At 38.0% G+C, this 23,159-nt stretch overlaps 1 protein-coding gene across 1 annotated transcript in view; it reads right to left on the bottom strand.

The window, feature by feature from the left end:
* Nucleotides 1-23,159, bottom strand: part of LOC102877202 (myoD family inhibitor domain-containing protein-like) — a 121,967-nt gene that overhangs the window by 28,042 nt on the left and 70,766 nt on the right. Inside the window, exon 3 of the mRNA XM_006882658.1 lies at nucleotides 10,574-10,849. Within this exon, the coding sequence (XP_006882720.1) occupies nucleotides 10,574-10,849 (276 nt within the window). The remainder of the gene's footprint in view (nucleotides 1-10,573; nucleotides 10,850-23,159) is intronic.

The following is a 23,159-nucleotide window of genomic DNA, read 5'->3' as shown; positions in this document are numbered from 1 at the left end:
ATTCCGAGCAGCCTTTTGGAATCTTCTGTTCAGCTCTTTAGTATCTTGAATTCTTCCTTGTGCTTTGGCTTCTCTATGCTCCAGTGCAATCTTCAGTCTCTTCTGACATCCATTTTGGTCTTTTCTTCCTCTTCTGTCTTTGTAAGGACATACAAGGGAAAAAAAACAGCCAAAAATCGGTAACCAAAACTTTGGACCTGGCAGGCCAGATCTTCAAAGATGGAAGCTCCTTTGACAAAACAGGCTCTTCCCAAGACAAAGTAACATCCTTTGTTTCCCGTGCCTTTATAAAGAACATTCATTTCTTTTTAAATAATCCATTTGAAGGGTTTTTCCCCCCAAATTAAATTTTGGGGTATTATTCCTTAAACTGTTGTTGTTCTGTGCTATCAAGTCAGAATTGACTCACAACTGAACCTCCAGTGGGTTTTTTTTTTTTTTTTCCTTTTTTTTTCCAGTGGGTTTTTAAAGGCAGTAAATCAAAAGTGAGGGGAAGGTCCTTCTTTTCTCCACAGAACAGCTGATGGATTCTAACCACGTGCCTTTGGGATGGCAGCGTAACTCCTTACCACTAGGCCATGAGAGCTCTGATTTAGATGTCTTGATTCAAGCCATGGTCTTTTCATCATTTGCTATGCTGCTGAGAGCTAAAAAGTGAATAAGAATAACAGAAGAATTTATGAGAATACTGCAGTATTGGAGAAGAACACTGAAAATCCCATGGATTTACAAAAGAATTTAACACCTATGTTTTGGAAAAGGTGCCCTTAAAGTACTCCTTGAAAGCAAGGATGGAGAAGGATTCTCTTTCATACTCTGGACATGTTGCTAGGAGAAGCTATTCCATGGAAAGGGATATCATGCTTGGAAATGTGGAGGACCAGAGAAAGAGAGAAAGACACCCCCAACCAGATGCCCGATGGAGTGACATGATGACTGCAGCAATGGACTCAAGTGTATTTGAGTTGATGAGGATGACACAGGAGAGGACAGGATTCAGGTCTGTTGTTCACAGTGTCGCTGTAAGTTGTGTTCAACTCAATGGCACCTAACAACAACAAAGCCTCAAAATAATATTGTAATAAAGCACTGAAACTTGTTGTTGTCTAGTTGACTCCAACGCATGGTGACAGCGTGTGCTTCAGAGCAGAATTCCGCTCTACGAGGTTCTTCAAAGCCTAATTTACCAGATGTGGATCACCAGTCCTTTATTTCCAGATGCCTCTTGCTGAACCTGAGGAGCCGACCTTTCACTGAGTAGCTAAACATGCTGGCACTTCACTCAAGGACTCCATCAGTTGCCATCCAACTGGTTTAGACTTATAATCTCTTGGAAGGAAAACAAAACAAAAACCCAGCCAGGATATTTAAGATGAAAGCACCAGAACAACAATAAAAAGTAGAAAATACAACATTATAAAAATAGTTTTTAATAAAAAATAAAGGACAGAAATATAACCCGCCTTCCTAAGTTTAACATTTATGCTTTCTTCTTTTCTCTATACAGCCAATAAACAGACCACATGACATTCCGACAGGAGTTAAGGTGTAAATTACTATACATCAGTATATGTCTTTAATTCAATATCTGATTTAAATGTACTTACTCTATTACTCTTTGAAAAGACAATTTTTAAAGGGTAAACTATTTTAGCTAAGGTGTAAAATTTAGGCTAAAATACAAGACAAAAAGAAAAATTTTATTTTTAGCATCTAAGATTAAGTTTTACCATATGTGGTTACCTCATGTATTTGAAGATAAAAAATTATATTCAGTAAAAAATTCTGATACTACTTTTCCCTGTGTACACTCTTTATAAACTGCAAGAGACCTATGAGTCATAAGACAGTTTTTGTCAGAAGATTCAAAACATCCTGCCTATTCTGTAGCTTTTCCCAAAAACTTCCTTCTTTGAACAGTACGATTATGTAGTGTCTGTGCTATTATTATATCTATGAAATAATTTTTTAAGTCGTTGTGAAATGAATGGAAACACTTAGCACATTTAACATCATTTCAACTGATAAAATATTTTCTTAGATGGAAGATTTCCAAAGATATTCAGTTACTGTGTCAAACTGTACTTTACTGGTCGCTAAAATAATTTCCATTTAAATAAATAGAAAAGCGGCTTCTATGTCTAAGACTGTATCAACGCAGAACTGCAAAAGACAATGTTCTCAAAGCTTGGTATCTTTGAATGATCTGAAATCCAGGCAGGAGGATAAGGCATTGTAAAAAGGTGCAAGGCTGCATGGGGAAGGCCATATCTGACCTCCAGTAACTCCACGAAAGAAGACCGCCCCACCATAATCATCAACACATAACACCCATTCCCATGAGCTCAAACGTGCCCCCCATGCTCCTGCACCTCTTTCTACTACTTCTCACACCAATCTTACTGCTCTACTGGATCCAAAATCTGTTCAAAGACTCACAGAACACATGATCACATGAAAACATACTCACGATTATGAGGTTTATAAGGAAAGTTAATAGAATACAATTTCTCAGTCAGGACAGCTTCTGAAGCATGCTCAGAGGCCCTTACACCTTACAGTTATAGGCCACTGTTATAAATCTCTTAGTCTTGCCAAGTATGGCTTGCCCCTCAGTCCTCCAACAAATTTAGGCAAAGGCTTCTAGCTCTGGTTCCATGAGGTAGCAGTCCCAAGGTCAGCTCTGTCTCACATCAAGTCTCTGGTTCTCTTCAGCAGTGGCTACTGCTCACTCCCCTGTAGGTCTGGCTGGCTCAAGAATCTCTGGTTCCCAGAGTGTAATACATTCTTTGATACTTCTTCACTGGTGGTCATATTCTCAAATTCTGCTGCTGAATCCACTGAATTTAATGTCAAGACTAGCCAATCCTCTTATGGATAGGCAGACATACCCATCCACATGGCAAAGTCAAAATCAATGGCTAAGAAAGCCATTTTGAATAATAAACTCTTAAAACCACAGACTTATATAAATAACGAAAATATCTTCTCACTCAGTCAAGAATATCATTCTCTGAAACAATCATGGCCACTCTCTAGGTCATTACCAACAGTTCTCAACTCATTTATGCCATTTCTAAAGATATTTCCTTTTACAAACCAACTATTTTTCTACTTACTCTTCCGTAGAAAAACATCTTGAACATAATAGCCTACACTTTCAATCTTCCATTTCTCTCTATTCTCTCCAGAACTCTCTCCAATAAAAATTTTATCTCACAGCACTACAATCAATCACCAATGACTTTTCCATGACAGTTTCAATGGTCACTTCTCCCTCATATTTTATTGAACTTCTCATCTACGATTCACATATGGTTCTTCCGTCCATCATAAAACATTTTATTCCTTTGTCAAAACTGTATACTAAAGAAAAAAAATTTTATTTTCTTTTTCAAAGAGAAGAGCAAACTGGGGGAGAGGGGTGAGCAAGGAGAAAAATGCAACAATGAATGAATGGAAATCCAAAGTCTCTGTAAATGTTCATTAAAATTAATAATAATTTAAAAAATTGAAAAAAATTCTTACGTTACTCCTCCTTACCGATTCTTCCTCCTCCAGCTACTACCAACTCTCTCTTAGTTTCTCTTCATTTTGTGACCTCCACATTCTGGAGTGGTCCAAAGATCAGTTCCTGCATGCTTCTCCACTCTATCTGCCTTCTAAGACTGAAGTAATCTGAGCACTTATCAGCATTATATGGGAAACTTCTAAGGGATGGTGATATCTAGTTTCCACTAAATTCCAATTGAGAATCTCAAGGTAAGACTTAAGAATTGTATTTCATATTCCTTTTGAAGGTCTTATTCCAAAGACCTAGATGCCAGATTGAGATACTCTATCCCAGATGACTGAATCCACTACTATACAGCCTCAAACTGGATGGCTTGGAAAATGTATCTCAGGTTGCAGATCTTTCCTCAGACTGCCTAATCTGATAATAAAATTTCCTATCACCACGTGGATATATAAAGAACATTTCAAATCCACCATATTTAAAGCCAAACTCCAAATCTTCATCCACATGGCCATTCTTCCAACACTTTCTCCATCTTAAATAACAGCAAGTGCCAATGTCAAATACTTGCATCAAAAACCCTAAAATCACCCTAATCTTTCCCTCACATTATTAAATTCTGCTGCTCTACTCTCAAAATACATCGACATGCAACATTTCACTACCTCTACCACGGCCAGTCTGACCTAGTCACGTTATCTCCCACCTGGATGACTTCAGCAGCTGCACAGCAAGTTTCCCTTTTTTGGCCTTAATTCACCTGTAGTCTACTCTTAGCAAAAAATGGCAGGATGATAATTAAACATAACAAGTCAGATTATGTCAATCACCTATTCAAATTCTGTCAAATCACTGGGAGCAAAATCAAAAGACCTACAATGTCTCATTAGGCTCTGAATTACCTGCTCCCCCTATTCACTGTCCAGTTCATAGAGATGTTGGATTTCAAAATAAGCTGTCTGAAGGAACTCCATGCCTTTGGCTACCTCCAGGAATAACACAACTACTAACAGGATTTTCTTACCACTTTTCTTAAATATCCTTACCTGCCAAATTCTGGAACAGAAATCTCATGAAGACATTCCACAACTTTCGTCAGGTTCTCAAAAGAAGCCCATGAAACTAAAAGTGACTGTAATTGTGATGTAAGGTTCCATCACAATTAATAAAAGTTCCAATTTATAATAGGATAAATTTTACCTTTTTCAAGGGTTTTGCTATGATAGTAATTCATTGGCAATGAAATCATGTCCAAATAAAATTTGCTTTATAATTAACCTATTGCTTTCTATTTTTCTGGGAGTTTCTTCTATAAAGCAATCTCTTCTATTATGCAACAGTTTCCTTAATCATCTATCTTAGACTTTCTTCTAATTCTTTAACTATTTGTTTATGTGCTTATGCTTTGTTTTCCCCCTTGTTCAGCTGTTCTTCAGGAGAAAGATGTGGCAAAACCTTTCTTTAAAGCTTAAAAAAACCAACCAATAAAAAGCCATTAAGCTGGTCCTGCTTCATGAAGATCCCCAACTGGTTCTTCAGACTATACTTCTTTTTTTCTTTTTTTTAATTAATTTTAATAGACATTTACAGAGGTTATGGATTTCCATTCATTCATTGCCGCACTTTCCTCCCTGCCCACCATTAGTATACAATTCCCCCATCCCTTCCCCCCGCCCCCCACCCCAAGTACACTTCTGTATGCAACCTTAATTCTGGATTCCTGTGCTAACCATAATACTTAATCATATATCACCTCTAATCTGTTCTTTCCCTCATCTGTTTCAATCCAATATACATAATTTATCCAGTTTTTTCTGTCATACCCCAACCCTGATGTCAGACCCATTCTACACAACAGTCCCTGATGTCAGACCCATTCTACAACAGTGGCACCATGCAGTATTTGTCCCTTTGTGACTGAGATATTTCACTCAGCATAATGTCCTCCAGGGTGACCCATTTTGAATAATATTGCAAGAGTTCCTTGTTTTGTAATGCTGCATAGTATTCCATTGTGTGGATATATCAGAGCTTTTCTATCCATTCGTTTGTTGATGGGCACTCAGGTTGCTTCCAACTCTTTGCTATTTTAAACAAAGCTGCGATAAACATGGGTGTGCAAATATCTGCTTGGATGGCAGACATGGTCTCTCTGGGGTATATTCCCAGTAATGGGATTGCTGGGTCAAATGGTATCTCTATTTGCAACTTTTTGAGAAAGCGCCACACCACCTTCCACAATGGTTACAAGACTATAATTCTTTAAGAAAGGAAATAGCTTATCTTGTTCCCCACAGAGTGACTGATGGATTTGAACAGCCAGCCTTTCAGTTAGCAGTTCAATTCATTATGCATTCCATCCCTACAACACCTTTTACAGTCTAGGAAACCCTACAAAGTAGTTCCATTCTTTCCCACTGGAGCACTAAGAGTCAAAATCAATTCAACGGCAATGAATTACCTTTTTAAATTTTAAGGACTTACCAATTTGTGATTCAAAACCCAAGCCAGAAATTGTAAATGGAGAACCCTAAGTGCCTGTGCTGCCATTCCAAGTAAATGCAATTAGTGCACATAAAGGTGGAAGGACTAGGAACAGGAAGTAGGAATTTTAATCACTAAAGATCCTATTTCCTCCTATCAACTCATTTCACAGGAGAAACTCAACAAACTTCTAAAATTCATCTGTTGATGCAGCCTATACACAGTGGAATAACCTACGTTAGCACATCAGTAGCTGTGTCTCAGCCTGATCTTGACTCTAGCTTTGAAAAGGTATGTGCATTCACACAGCTCAATGTACTGAACTCTAAAGAAACTCTATGAAGTTTGTCAAGAACGTATCATTGCTATCCTCTTAGCCACCATGTGCGTCTAAAAGAAAAAACAAAACCAAACACCACAAGTCTGTCTGAGAAGCGCTGTTGCTAGGATGCTCCTTGAAGGCAAGGATGGTGAGACCCTCATATATTTGGGGCATGTGATCAGGAAGAATTAATCCCTAGAGAAGGAGAATTATGCTTGATCAAGTAGTGGGTGACTGGAAAAGAATACAACCTTCAACAGCATGGATTAATCCAGCGGATGCAACAGTGATTTCCAAGCACAGCAATCACAAAGACGGTGCAGAACCAGGCACTTGTTTCACCGTGTCATTCCCAGGATCACTACGAGCTGGAATCAACTTGATAGCATCTAACAGTAACAGCATGGCTTCAAATTTCCCCTTCCTCTTGAGGTCTTTCCGTCCAAATACAAACATACTAAAGTCTTGCCCATCTTAAAAACAAAATAATAGAAAAGCAAACAACAAAACAAGTTCCACAGGTGCTCACGCCCATGTTGAACTCTGGCCTTTCTAGAACCGTGGCCAATCACGTTTGACGATATGCTTCACAATCCACAGCTGCTTTCTCCATAAAAATGGCTCTTAATAGGGTTCCCAAATGGCATCCACATTGTTCAAGCCAGCACAAGTATTTCCGTACTCATTCTACTGACTTTGTCAACATTATCTGGTATACTTAAAACACTATTTTCCAGTCCCTGTCCAAGCATTTTCTTGAGTTTCTCTCCTTTCACATTTCCCAGAGTCCTTTGACCAGACAATCTCTCTCTCTCTTTCTCTTCGCACTTTGACTTCTTGCACAGGCTCCCTTATCAGTGTCACCACCTTAATCAATCCATCTGACTGTGTGACATCATCTCTGGAGGAAAGTCTGAACTTTTCCAAGGGACTGACTCCCAAGTGCTCAGACTGAACTCAAGCATTCTCCACTGAACTGAATGGCCTCCAGTGATCCCTGAGTCACTCAGCACTCAGCCATCTGACCTTTCCTCTTAAATCTCTACTTAAGAAGGCTCGTCCGGATTCAGAGTGAAATAACTCCTCCAGAAGAATATAAATTAGAATGTTTAGCTTTACTCCCTTTCCCGAACTCCAGTTTCCTAACTTCAGATACACTTGAGAAATCTTGGATTTTGTATCATCACTGGAAACAGAACTCAGTTGTGATCAGCAGCAGGCTACCTTTAGTTGTTCCTGATTTCCTAACTACTATTCATTTTCCCAACTAGCTGACAAATAAATAACCACTGTTCTGGCTGTGTACTTCTAACCAGGTCTCTCATTCAATCTCACAGCCCTGAGGAAAAGCAGACAATCCAGAGCCTACATATGTCACAAGTTGAAAAGAAACTGACATCCTGGTTACTGTATCTGCTTAGTGCCATTTGACCAAGTACAAACATTTCATCACTCTATCCAAAAAAAAAGGTAAAATTGGAATGGAGTCATAGCATTTATTCAACTCTTCCCATTTAACTTCTTATTCTGAAGTTGGATTTCTGAACACTTTCACTTGACCGTCCCACACCCTAAAAAGCTTCCTGGGTATCTCCATTGTTTGATTTCCTCCCCACCCAACTCCAAACTGAATGCTAAGTGAATATAAATTATTAGAGCACCACAGAGATAGTTCATCTATAAAACCAACACAGGGAGGGTCCAGACAGAGTTGGCAGTTCTCTCCTCAGATGATTTACAAAGATAACAGTTACTGAAAGAGGTGACCTCTGAGATTTGAGGCACATTCTGAGGTGTCTCTGTTTCAAAAGCTAAACAACATATATTTCAAATTCTTGTAAAATCTTTTCTTTGCTCCTCTATCAAGTAGATGGGAATAGGAATAATTTTCTTAGATCATAAGTGACATGGTTAATCTGTTTTCCTTCTCTCAAAGAGGTATTTAAATATTTCAATCTTTCCTCTTACGTATACTTCTGATAGATAACGGTCCCAAGCTTTGAACAATGAATGATGAAATTATGTGCATTACTTTTTTGTCTCTTTCTCTCTTACACACACACACACATACACACACACATCATAGTAATACTGTGCATTTATTGTACTGGTTGAGCAGTGAAATTTATTAAAGTTCTATTTTTACAGTGAACTGGCAAATATTGCTTTGGAAAACATGAATTATGATTTTGAGAAAAATTCCATAAAACAGGATAATATAATTTTAATTTAAAAAAAGAAGAAGAAATGACTTTGGCTAAGCTCTCAATGTTACTGCCATACTGCTTGCTATCAGGTTCTGGATGGCACCCAGTTCTCAAGTCTTTGCCTAATCAGAGCACTTCTGTGTTAGGAAGAGGACTACTCCACTCATCTAAATCACTGTGGCTTGTCCTACGTGTGAGTGAGTGGAGAGGATGGGAAAGAAGAGAGAACAAGAAGGTTAAAGAGAAAAGGGAGGAGAGAATTCTTTCTCATTTGCATATTCTTTTGGTTTTTTTCATTCATGTTATTTATAAAGTGAAAATTCTTGAAGGATTCCATAAACTATTTCAAGTCAGATTCATGTGCTAAAATTACCATTCTCTAAGATGAAACTTAAATAGATAAGAAAATTAAAATAAGAAGTTAAAGATGTAATAAATAAATTCAAATGCATAAAACAAGTAGATTTTACCTGCATTATTTCACCCAATCACCTAACAGCCAAGACCCTCTAAAGAAAATTGCATGGCCTTCCCAACTCCTTGGAGACACAGTTTAGTTAACAGCCTACATTTGCTTCTGAGATGACCACACAGCTTACATGGCAAACTCATTTTAAAGTGTCAATCATGTCCTTTAAATCTAATTAGTTTGGAAAGTAGTGTCACTGACCTGAAACTATGCAGACCATTTATTATCATATCATTTGATCAACCTAACACTTTACCTCAGTTGAGTCTGAGACACCTGTAGCCAAAATGTAATAGTCTTTCTCTCATTCATTACTGCTAACTCTCAACACAATTTCCTATTTACAACTCAATTTCTCTCTATGAATAAGCATACCCAGCTTCATGGAGACATCTCACACATATTCCCTTATTTAACATTTCATAGCAATTAAGATTATCTATCTCTAAAGGAGCCCTGTTGGTGCTGTGGTGAAGGCCGCTAACCAAAGGTCAGCAGTCCCAACCCACTAGTGGCTCTGCAGGAGAAAGACGAGATGATATGCATCCATAAAGAGTTCCAGCCACAGAAACCCTATGCAGCGGCTCTTCTCTGTTCTTTGGGGTTAATACGACTCAGAATAAATTCCATGGCAGTTGTCATGCATCTCTATCTATCTATCTATCTATTTATCTATCTATCTATCTATCTATCTATCTATCTATCTATCTTCTGCTTATCTTTCTATCACATGCGAACTTTTAAATGTTCAAAATTGTGTAAGAACAGAATATACCAGTGAAAATTTGAGACCTTACGTATGAGAGATTTTTCTTTTTTAAAGGTAATACAGATAAGAACTGTAAAAGGAGTCTATAGACTCCTTACATGAGTATGTATTAGAAGGAAAAAAACCTCTGTCAGGTTTGACAGTATTTAACCAGACCAAGGGCAGGAGAAGGCTGACTTAGAAGAAGTAACAATTAGCTCCCCTGAAGTTCAGAGATCACAGTCAAAAGTCTCGAAGGGAGGGGCTAATGGACAGAACCACATTGAGAACCAGGCACTGTTCCACTGGTGCCATAGAGAAGGGTGGAAGTACAGTGGCTGGGATATGCCGGCTGGTTAAGCAACAGAGATCACCAGATCACATTCCCTGGCAAGAGCATCCAAATTTCCTAATCTTCTTCCACTTTTGGCTTTGTACATTTAAGAACTGGGTTTCAAGACAAAAATACAAGCCAGTGATCTTAACTCCAAACCACAGAACAGTATATTCATATATGCTGCCAACATGCTGGAGTCTTATTTTTTAAATCTGGCATTAAAAAAAAAAAAAAGCAGCAGTAGAATTCTATTTCAAGTAATGACTAGTCTCTAGGAGAGGACATCAAAAAGCTGGATGTGAGGCGAGCGCTGCCTCTTGTATCTTACGCTTTCCTTGGGGGGAAGTGAAGTTGCATTCTACCAAAATTGTTGTTTGTTTGAAGGATAAGTGAGATTTCTTCTTCAATGATGTTTACTTAGTCAAATGATTACAAGTGAATACGATTTAACTTTGGGTCAAAGAAAATACGCACATATAACAAACTTACCTTCAGGTGAAGAACCAGTCTTTTGGGAAAAGACAGCATTTACTTTACTCTTCTTACTGAGATCGCTGCTTACAGATAAGCCGGACTGCATTTTTCTGTGCATTTTGTGAGAAACGGGAGAGGAAAGTTTTCGACTGTCTGCAGACGCATGCTTCACTCCATGGTGAATCCCATTCCCATTGTTCAGACCTGTGTGCCCATTCTTGATCTTGCCTCCTTCTTCCTCACTTGATTCCAGTGATAAAGGCTGGAGCTGAGGCAGGCGCTGAGGTTGGGCTACAATGAAATGCAGGAAAAATGTTATCAGGTTATATACATTCAGTAACAGTTTTGGTGAAGAGATTGAGATTGTTAACAGCTTTAGTTTGCTTGGCTCCACAATCAACACTCTTGGTACCAGCAGCTAGGAAATTAAAAGACAAACTGCATTGGGGAAAGTCTGCTCTCCAAAATACTGAAGAGTAATGATGTCAGTCTAAAAACTAAGATGTGCCTGATTCAGGCCATGGTCTTTGCAATTACTTCCTATGCATCAGAAAGCTGGACAATGAGAAGGGATGACAGAAGGAAAAATGATGCCTTTGAGCTGTGCTTCTGGAGAAGAGTATTGGAGAACAAACAGGTTCATCCTAGAGAGGTTGAGACCAGGTTGCTCCCTGGAGGCAAGGATTCCGAAGCTTCGTCTGACATACTTTGGACATGCTGCAAGGAGGGACTAGTCCTTGGAGAAGGAAGTCATGCTTGAAAGTGTGGAGGGACAGTGCAGGAGAGGAAGACCCTGGATGAGGTGGACTGATTCAGCGACTGAGTGTCAGAGTGGTGGTAGGAGTGTCGGAGACAGTGAGATTGGCACAGGATAGAGCAGGGGTTAGGGCTGTTGTACATGGGGTCGCTATGAGTCACAGGCATCTCGATGGCACATAACAACAGTTTTGGTTTTGTGCTTTAACCTTTAAAGTAAAGAAAACAAGGAAGGGAAATACATTAAAATCTACTAGAAGCGAGGACTAGTATATAGTGGAAACCTTTCAGAGGAAAAAAAAAAAAAAAGGCAAACATTTTCTACTAAAAAAAAATCAACAAAAAAATAATTAAGACTGCACAAAGCCAAAGGCAAAAAACTTGTGAGGCTCAGAAAAACAAGGCACTGCCGTCCAGTGCCAAAAGCTGGCACTGAACTAACAGACATTATTGTTAAGTCAATTATGAGTCAATTCCAGATTGTACCAGTCTTAAAGCACAGAGCAGAACAGCTCCATGGGGTTTTTGACCCTCCAGTGAGTTTTCAGAGGCTGAAAACTGTATGTACAAGGGGATAAAATGTCCCATCTTTCTCTCATGGAACCGTTGGTGGATTTGAACTGCCTGCCTTTGGGTTGGCAGAGCAACTCTTTATCCCCTCATTGTTATGTGCCATAGAGTCGACTGCTAGTCGTTATAAGCCTAGGACCAATGGAACTGAGCCCTGCCCTATCCTTATCCCATGCCATGCTCACTGGGCCACCAGATAATAACAGCAGAGAAAAGTCTTTTAAAGCAAAGTTAAATTGAAAAACTGAAAAAAGTTAGTCAATATTCATCCACTAAGTATTATTGACTGTTTTCTTTGTACTGGGCTTTTTCTGGTGCTGTAGGCCAGCAGTATTATTTCAATATCCCTGCTAATGAAACATTACTCAAGTTTTGACTTAAGAATAAAGGGAGCAATAAATTCAAGTCTCTAAAGTCCAAAGAATATAGTCATTAAACTAATTTCATTTTTAAATCTGGGGAAAAAACCCTACTCTGCTCTTTTTTATCAATTTTTTTAAAAAAAAACAACTCATAGAAGGAAACGTCTTTAAGTTTTTAGAAAATATCTACCACAACTAAACAATGATATGTGAGCAGTCATCCCTTTGGTCAGGACCAGAAATGAAATGTCAACCTTCACTCATCTTATGTGATGCTGTACTAGAAATCCTGGTGAAATAATAAATAAATAGAAGAAATGATAGAGCTGAACTTTGGAAAGGAAGAAGTTAAAATTTTGAGATGTGCCCATGATTTGAATGCCCTGCATAAAAGATCCAAGAGGTTATATAATACAGATATGTCTTGGAGAATGTACAATCAGAGTGCTCATTCGAGGCAAGGCTGATGTAGCTTCATCTCTGACACTTTGGGCATGCTGCTAGGAGAAGCTATTCCTTGGACAGGGACTTGGTGTTAGGCAAGGTGGAGGGTTAGAAAAAGAGCAGACGACCATCAATGAGATGGACCGACACAGTGACTGTAGCAATGGCTCAGGTGTACTAGAGTAGATGAGAACGGCACAGGATAGAACACAGTCCAGGTCTGTTGTTCATAGGGAAACTGAGTTGTATTCCACTCGGCAGCATCTACCAACAAAAACAACGCAGTCTTTTGTTAAGAGTGAAAACTTGTGAAGCCAACTACTAAAACGTAGGGTGCACCAGTGCAAAACAGAATGACTAAAGGGCACAAACCAGAAGAACAGTGTTGCTTGTGGCTGCTGGCTGCCTCACTGCCTCACACGGGCTTGCCTCACTGCACTCCTATGGAAAACAGAAAGCAATAATGCTTGAGCCCGCCCCATCGCGGGATCTCCCTATGCAAGACACTGCGTCAGTCCGTCTTACTGACACCCTTCCCCATTTCTGCTGACCCAAAGAAGTAAGAATGTATGTATGTATGTATGTATGTATGTATGTATGTATGTATGTATATGTATATGTATATGTATATGTATATGTATACATACACTTAACTCACGAAAACAAACTGCAGGCTATGAAATGTGAATATATGAAAAGCAAAATCCTCTAAGAGAAAAATATAAAAACTGAAAAAGAACGCCATAGTCACTGAGTGAATGTTAACTCAGAGACCCTGTGGATTACAACTGCCCACTCAGGTTCCCCGTTTATAAATTTACAGAAGCGGAATCCATATCTTTCTTCCTTAGCAGCTGGTGGATATGAACTGTGAACGTTTTGCTTAGCAGTTCAATTTTTTTTTTAAACACACACATCTACAACAGATTTCTTTTTTTAAAGGAATGGACTGTGAGGAAAGAAAAAACATGAGGCAGAGAAAAGTATGAGATAGAAAATACAAATATAAGCTGATTTGCTAATTGCTTTATAACCACAACAAACTGGTACAGAGGAAGGTCCGGTACAAAACACAACAAGGGTTCAAAGATGGAGGCATTCTCTTAGCAAGGCTGGAGATTTCAGTCTCTGGTATTTGGAATTTAGGCTGCAGTCCTTGTTTTTGGATGGACAAATACAACATAGAGAAGGACACTGCAGCCCACATCAAGAAGGAGTTTGACAAGAAGTACAACACACATACCCCCACCACCGCACTGCATTGTGGAGAGAAACTTCAGTAGTTAAGTGACACGTGAAACTAAGCACTTCATGTACAAATGGCCAAGGTGCCACTCTTCTGTTCAAATCTGGTTAAAGAATGGACTGTGCCCCCCCCACACCCAGTGAGCCATCCAAAAACAAGGACTGCAGCAGTTCAATTTTTAATGGCTATGCCCCAGAGGCTACTGTAAGAGAACTGTATGTGGTGGTGGTGGTGGTGTTAGAAATACACAGGGGGTTAGTATAATAGCACTATAGGGAGCTCTGGTGGCTAGTGGTAAAAAGCTTCAATACAATCCTGAAGGCACATGGTTCAAATCCACCACCTGCTTCACGAGAGAAAGTTAGGTAAATTTTTTCCATGAGATTAAATGCCTCTGAAAACCCACTAGAGTGTTAGCTATAGGTCAGTTCTGCCTCAAAAGCACACAACAATAAGGACTGTGGTGGCTTAGTGATAAGAAGTTGTGCTGGACACTCAAAGGCACATGGTTCGCATACACTAGGTCACAGGAAAAAGATGGGCAATGTCCTGCTGTGCGATTCCCTGCCTCTGAGAATCCACCGGAAAGTGAGTTATGAGAGTTGTTTGTGACTTGGCAGTACACAAGAACAACACAACACTGAGGAAGGAGAAATGAATTTGATTCTTTGACCCGTGAATCATAAAACTAGCAGGGGGAATAACCATTGTTTTGCTGCTAGCATATCTGAACATTATGCAGTTTCTGAATAGTTCCTCTACCCTAAATCCCTAGATACCTCTGCAGCTATGGTGCATGCACATACGCAACCTGACTCTTGCTATAAGAAGCACACACCTAGGTATGACTTGCACCCTGACATAGTCAACGCAAGGCAAGAGTACACCCGGAAGATTAATCTTCTTGGTACTGGCAGTAAGCAGATAGTGTGTAGGTTGGTATTGGCAAAGAGTGAGAAGCTTCTGGTGTCCACTCCGAAGTAGCCCAGTGGGCCAGTGATGCAACAGCGAGTTCTCACACAGGAAGCCCAGAGTCCTTGAGTGTCAAATTCAAGGGAGGGTTTTGAATTGGAAAGAATTTCTTTTCTCTTTAAAATTAGACAGGAAGGATACTGGGATTTTTTTGCACTTTGACAACCCTGACCCACTCCTCACTTTACCTTGCTCCTTAAATTTTGTTTACGTTGGTTAAATGGTTAAGATTACTACTGAAAATCATAGCATCTCAAGTGAACAACAAAAGGCATTTATGACAAATATCACCAATTTCAATTTGGGACATTGATTTTACTCAGAAATTGTACTTCTTTTAGCATTTTTAAATCTAAAACTATTTTTTCCTTTACTCTTCTTTTCTACTTATGGATACGAAATATAAATCTGAGGAACACCTGTACTTAAGAGTGTTGCATGCAAACCCACTAAGACCCACTGTCACTCGCTCTCAAAGCAAACATACAGCACAAGAACTTTCTCACAGAGTTTCCAAGGCTGTAAATATTTACAGAAATTCACTGCCTTGTCTTTCCCTGCAAAGCAGCTTGCAGGTTTGAAACACCAACCTGGGAAGCAGATGAGTGTTTTAAGTATTGTACCAGTAGAGCTTCTAAAACCATCATAGTCTTTGTTTTCTATCTAAAGAAACTGAGTATATGAGGTGGCAGAACTTGGTTCATATTTTTGACAAATGTTTGCAATGACCAAGTCTTTAGCACTCCATTATATAGTTTTTGTCAATATTCCCGATGTATCTTGGGGGAGAAAAAAAAAATTTCACATATCAAAATATTCTATTCTTGAAGTATCTCTCTTAAAAAAATTAGGTTCATATCTTTTTTTACGTTAACAAACAAAAGCATGCTTTTACATTAAGTCTATTGCAATTATCATTCCTATAAAATGTACTAAACTTCTCATAATTTCTCACTTGTCCAGTGATAAGCAGAGAGAATAATTGTCTAAAAAAATAAATACAAAAACTATTACAAAGTAACAGCAGTAATAATTTTAAATAACTTTCTTTTTCTTCTCATTTTTGATGAAAAAAAGGAGAAAAGTTTGTTTAGCAGCTACATATGCCTTTTTCCCAACTAAAATATACAGTCAATACATTTGTGAAAGGAAGTATCTTTCTTATATGTGTGCAACCATTTGATTTAGAGATTAATTTGATGCTCCTGTAACCTCTTGTATCAACTAGAATGACATCCTAATGACAGCTATTAAGTATAAGACGAGTTTTGCAAATGTGCTTAAAGGGATGCCAAAGAAGGCAATTAAACCTAATTTGGTGTTCTTTCCAGAGTGCTTTCCAGTAATCTCACCAAATAAATGTTTTGGACCACTTTTTCTCTGAAAAGAATAATTCACACTATCTGTGAGTTTAGTTAAGTCACAATGTCACTGACCAATACTAGGAAGGTTCCTTAACAATTCAAAAAATGTCCTGTTCCATTTCTTATTTTTTTTTTTAAACATGTCCCAATTCTTAATCCAAGGCAAATGCAGAATTGCTACCCAATAGCTAAGTATTTTCAATAAATAAAAATAAGGTTTGAAATGACAACTACGTCTTATCCCTAAATTTTAAAATTGACAGATTTGACCTTTCTCTGCTAACAAAATTGACTATTTGCAAATTATTACTGTGTGTGGCTGAAGTGATAGTCTAACACATCCTTAACAACTTATCCACATTTCAATCTTCAAAATTATATCTATTTCTGTTGGCAGATAAATGATAGTACATTCATTCTTGTACCTATCACTGTCACCTAATTATTTTTACTAGTTTAGATTAAGGTCAGGTAACCAAGTATTATCTTTTCACTTCAGTTTTTGAACACTAAAACACAATTTCTTTCTTAGCTGAAGGATTCTGCTAGATGCACAGAGTACACAAGTCTAACAAAACCCCTACATAAACCCTAAATATATTTATTTACATTAACTTTAGAGTTAATTTTTCATCAGGAAGAGCTACGCTTTACAGTAATTTTACAATTGCAACCAAGCAGGAAACATATCATTTCATTCTTGATCAAGAGCAAAAACATCTCACTGATTAAACCACAACTACTTGGCTTAACACAGAATTTCTTCCCTTATTGTGTAAAAGTTGTGTACAGCTTTAAAAAAAAAAAAGCACGCTAATAAGGGAGCGACACAATGCTTCTTAAAACACAAGTGATGCCTAGGGACCCTCGCTCTCCCTTTAATGATCCACTGCTCTCATTCAGCTGTCTTTCTTTTTTCAAATCTTTACATATGTGACAGCTCTCAAAAGTAGACCATAGACCATCTGGCATTTTCAGAGGTGTAACTTGTGCAAATTCAGCTCTATTGGGAGCACACTGCTATCTTCTGCCTGCGTTATAAAGGGACAATAGAATGTAGAACTTATGAGTTGTTTTGAATTATTCATTTTTTTTTGCCTGTATATTCAAGAAATTTTACAAACTCTGCATTTTGTACTACATAATCACATGCGTTAAAGGTACAAAGAAACTTTTTGACACCTCTTTTCTACAGAAAGCTGGCATTTTGTTTGATATGTGAACATTTCAGCATCTGTTATATCATTCTAAACAGGATGGGTGCTTCTACAAAAGACCCCATTTTAAACTTAGTCTACGCGAGAGCAAAAAAAAAATGTATTCTTGATATTCAGTTATATTGCAATACACATCAAAATTTCAAATACAAGTAATATGAACATTCAGTATCTTCAAACCTAGAAAGCACTGGTCACCGCTTACCCTATGTGTAAAGAATTAAAAAAAAAAATTAAAAACCTATTGCTCACACAATGGAGTACGATTGTAATTTTAATATCCATGATGAGTAGTTACAAATGTCTTAAGAAATACTGTGCTCTCTAGGTTCAAACGTTTTCAATCAGAAGGGAAACCAACAGAATTAGGTCTAGTGATTTTTCAATAAGAATAATAAATATAGGAGTGATGTGTCAATAGCATGAACTTCTTTTGATATTTTTTTTCATAACTAGGTGATACCGTAGCTAGTAATAACTATACTTGAAATTGCAGCAGCTAGAGTAGCAATACAAAGCAACAATTTTTCTATGGTATATCATCTATTAGTATGTACAAATCATCTTCAGTTGGAAGTCTCTTCACAGAAATAAGATTTAATAACATTACAAAAGAATTCTCATGCCATTTAGTGACTTTAAATGCTTGGTATATACATACACAGAATCAAAATTAAATGCATATGATTTTAAATTGCCAGTTTCAAAATGATCAAAATAGAACATGAAGGAGGGGAAGACTTGATGTGAGCCTACATTACTCCTGCCCTAGTTAAAACGGGTTCGACCCTCGTAATGACCGTGTGGATGGTGCAGGACAGGCAGAGCCTCACACAAGGAGTTGCTATGAGTTGCAACCAAGTTGATGGAATCAACCAAAATAATGCAGTCACTGCTTCCATCTGTACCAAGTTTGTACTGGGTGCTCATATGGGAGTAACACAGGCACATGCATGTGTATATTTCAATTTCCACCATAGCTTTAATTACTGTATGTATTTAATAGGGATTCTTGGTCATTTCTGGAAATGTGTCCATTTGAAAGGCCCCAATAAATTCTACAACTACATGCCTGGGAATCGAGACAGAAAGGCTTGTCTTATGCTTATACCATAATCTTACAGGATATTTTAATAGTAACCCATTTCAGTTCTGGAAAAGCAAATTATGAGCAGAACAGAGATAGAAGGTATTTTTACTCCCAAGATCAAAGGGTACATTTTTAGAATTTGTTTTTCATTTCATAAAGACTGTATGTTGTTGAATGATGTCAAGTCTGAACTAACACATAGCTGACCCTCCAGCAGGCTATTAGAGGCAGAAAATCACATGAAAGGAGATTGTCCATCCTCTTCTCCAGTAAATAAAGTATTAAGATAGAAATTGCTACCTTTTTCCCAAATGACCACAATGACCGGGGTAATGATTAGAGCTCATTTGTCAAGACTTTCCTTGGAGGAGAAAGATTAGTTCCTAGTCTCCTCTTTATACTTGCTTTGCTCCTACCATTTGAGCATGTAGTAATTTAGGTTTGACAACAACTAAAAAAAAAATTCTTCAGAGATGGAGAAATCAGATAGAAGGATCTTCATGGCAGCAGGGAACAGAGCCTCTCACTGACCTGAAAGGTTCATCTTAATGCTCTGACATAAAAAACAAACTGTTTATTCTATTAAAGCCATTCAATTAATGCTGAGTGTCTTGGTTTAGAACATTAAAATCACTTAGCAAGGTGTACTAATAAGCACAAAGAGTGACCATACCTATAATATGTATGTTGTCGTTATTATGTGCCATCGAGTCGCCTATGACTCACAGTGAACCTATGTACATTAGCTCTGAAACCTTCCCTATCCTCAGCCAATCTCATCCTATCTGACAAACCTAATCCCATTTCTCCAGTCACTGAGTCACTCTGGGGTCTTCCTCTCCTGTGCTGTCCCTCCACCCTTCCAAATATGATGTCCCTCTCCAAGGACTGGTCCCTTCTGGCCACGTGCCCAAAGTCTGTAAGATGGAGCCTCAAAATCCTTGCCTCCAGGAAGCAGCTTGTACTTACCCTCTCCAGGACAGACCTGTCTGTTTTAGCAGTCCACAGTATGTTCAACATTCTCTAGCACAACAACTCAAAAGACACTGATCAATAGTATAAATTTAAAATTGATCGGTAACAATAAATTTAAAGACATCAAATTCCATCAGAAATAAACAGAGGAGTATGTTAGTTGCAGTAAAAAAAAAAATCTCCTGAAGAACTAAATGCATTGCCATCAAGTCAGTTCTGAGTCATTGCAACCTTCCATCGGTTTTCCAAATGTCAGTCTTTATGGGTGTAAAATTGCTCCCCTTTCTCCCACAGAGAAACTGGTGGTTTCAAACCTCCAACCCTTCTCCTCCCAGCTCACCATGTTATTTACACAAGGCTGCCCATAACTTGTGATGTATCATAAAGTAAATACACCTTACAACTGATTGTTCTTGACATGTATAAAGCATTGTGTAGTTTTCAAGGAAAAGCCCCAGTCTGACTCTATGAAGACAATCATGTAACTTACAGAACTTCCATCCTTACCATGGATGGGAGGACATCAGAACGGGTGACGAACTATCCCATCATGCTCAGAAGATAGGATGTTCTGGGAGGTAGAACTCTTAGTTTTATACAAAGGATAGTCTGAGGCAAAGTGGAACTAGTTGGTCATTTTATATCAGGGGCAATGCATACACAACTTCTACAGCTGTCCCCAACAACAACACTGCCGACAACTTATGGTCTGAAGCACACAAACTTTAGAACAGGCCAGACTACAGCTGGATTTACAGAGTCCTTATTTCCTGTCGCAATCCTGAGAAGGCTCCTTCACCTGGGCATGGCGACGTGCACTTGGCAAAAAAAAGCATCAATATTAGAACCCTATGGGATTCTTAGAAGCTTAACTCTCAGCTAATATCCTGTATTTTCCTTTCCTTACTTTGCCCTACATAATTTCCTCCATTCTTTCTTACTATTCTGCTTTCCTTTTTCACTTTACATTATTAGATTGGATTTATTTTTTCCCCTTAGAGACTAATTCAATTTTTTTTCTTAGAGACCAATAAAAATTTATGTAGACAAGTTTCAAATAATAATTAAAAAATTCTCTTCCATTCCTAAAAATATCTTAACTTGATAGAAAAATAAATTTGAAGGATTATTAAGAAAATTGGCATTTTCCTCTTAATGTTCATATATCACTAAAAAGAATAATATAGATAGTAAGCCAGTAAATAACCAAAATGTCTGTTTATGTTCTCTCCAAGCATAGAATTTCTCTAAGGCTTGTTCTTCAACTGAATTTCTTACATGAATGACAAATTTGGTCTCACTTTTTTGCCAACTATAACAGTTTGAAGTCAATTTACTCAACATTTGTGAATATTAACATTCCCACTCAAATTAGCAGGTTCCATTGTAAACTGTCGTCTCTTGGAATCACGAGTGCTATACAGAAAGATTGCAGTGCCTTCTCATATAATCCCAGAGCAAATGAGGCATTTACACTTGCTTCCTGTCTCCACAAGTACTTCCTTTCCTTGAGTTAGCAGGTATGGTGACTTCTGCCCAGGATTATGTGAGTCAGCACAAGGAATATAGGAGCACTAGTGGGTCCAGTGGTCCAGTGCCCAGCTGCTACCTGTATGGCAATGGTACAAATCCATTAGCCACTCTGTGAGGGCAAAAAGATGTGACAGTCTGCTTTCACAGACATTATGATCTTGGAAACCCGATGAGAGCAGTTCTTCTCTGTCTTAGAGAGTAAGTAGGAATCAGAATGGACTCAAGAGCAGGGAGTTTGAAGTTTTGTCATAAGTAAAGGAGTGCTGGTGGCCTAGTAATAAAGAGCTGCATTGCCAATCCAAAGGCCTATGGTTCAAATCTACCAGCTGCTCCATGGGGGAAAGATGGGTAATTACTTCCTGTGCAATTTCCGGGATCTGAAAACTCACTGGAGAGCGAGCTATGCGTAGACACCGACTTGAGGGCACATAACAACATACATAGTAATTCTATAATTTGTATTTACAGATATAGAAAATAAGCAATTTACACAGTATATTCTGAAAGACAAAAAAAAGTGTTACTCCAATAAAAAGATAATATGAAACCATGATTTTTTAAAACTTAATTTTTTTTTAAATTTTATTTTATTATTTTGTGTGTCTGTGTGTGTATACCATTAGATCAGATCTGTCTGGTACAGAAGGAGACTGTCTCTCCTTCTCCAGTTGGGCATATGGTGGATTCGAACTGTGAGCCTCTGGGATTACAATGTAGCTTCTTGCCACTAGGCCACCAGAGCTTCCCAAACTTAAAATTTTTATAAGATGGTTTCTTTACAAGGAAAAAATGCCCCGACTTTCTTTTTTTAAGATTCACTCCAAGGATTTTTAAGAAAAAATAATGCACATATTTTGAGCAAATACATCTATTATTGTTATTTTTATTATTAAAATCACTGCATATGTTTATAAAAGGATCAATTACAGGTACACTTTATTTCATTGTGCTTCACTTTATTATGGTTTGCAAACACTGTATTTTTCCAACAAACTGAAGATAACTCCACATCGAGCATTCTTATTGGTGTCATTTTTCCAAAAGCATGTGTTCATTTTATGCCTCTGTGTCACATTCTGGTAATTCTCAAAACCTTACAAACTTTTCCATAATACTACGCACACTTAACAAGCAACAGTATAGTATAAACCTAACTTTTACACGCACTGAGAAACCAAAACTGTCATGTGGCTCGCTCTACGGTAATATCCTCTTTATTGCAATGGTCTGGCACCAAACTTGCATTTTCTAACTGGGCATGCCTCTAATAAAGAAAGGAAAGGTTTGAAAAGTCCTACTGTTACCACATTCTGTTTCAACAAACAGCTTTCCTCAGACTGCCTAAAATACTTGAGAGGCAAAAATTATTGAGTGTCTATTACTCATATTTCAATTTCCAGACTATCGGTTAAATATTTATTCAACCCGCCAGTTAAAGTAGATTTTGTGTGTCATCGAATTGGAACCGACTCACACTTGACTCTCCAGCAGCTTTTCAGAGGTTATAAATCACCAGAGAGGAGAAGGCCTATCTTTCACCCTCAGAGCAGCTGGAGGATTTGAACATTTGAACAAGCTGACTTTGGGTTGGCAGCATAGCCCCTTACCACTAGGCCACCAAAGCTTGTTTCAAAGTTGATAGGATACATATCTATATATAGCTCAGACATGGGATTTCTTTTTATAAATAATCTCTTCAGAAGTAATTGACAGTCTATCACAATGGGCTAAGATATATTCAAAAATTATCTTTTTCAGTAATATTTCAGAAATATTTCACTTGTCAAGTTTAACACCTTAAAACGTTGAGCAACATATATAATACAGAAAAATGAGGGTAGGTAATAGCAAAGGAAACCCTTGAGAGAAATTGAAAGATATGCAATGCCAGAAATAACCTGGAGATTTAACAATCTGATTACAGTATTAAAGGACCCCAAAGAAAGTGAAAGTCCTCCAATTAAGAAGCATGAAGTTCCCCTAACTCTCAACAGTCTGGCACATTAGCAGACACAGGGCTGCTTTCTGATACAGGTCCTAGACACAGTCTTGCCTCTGGTTCCCTGAATGTT

Source organism: Elephantulus edwardii, unplaced genomic scaffold (genome assembly GCF_000299155.1).
Source record: "Elephantulus edwardii isolate Elephantulus edwardi_28Jun2011 unplaced genomic scaffold, EleEdw1.0 scaffold00022, whole genome shotgun sequence".
NCBI lineage: Eukaryota > Metazoa > Chordata > Mammalia > Macroscelidea > Macroscelididae > Elephantulus > Elephantulus edwardii.
Note: the sequence above shows the minus strand (reverse complement) of the source record. Positions and strands in the feature narration are given on the sequence as shown.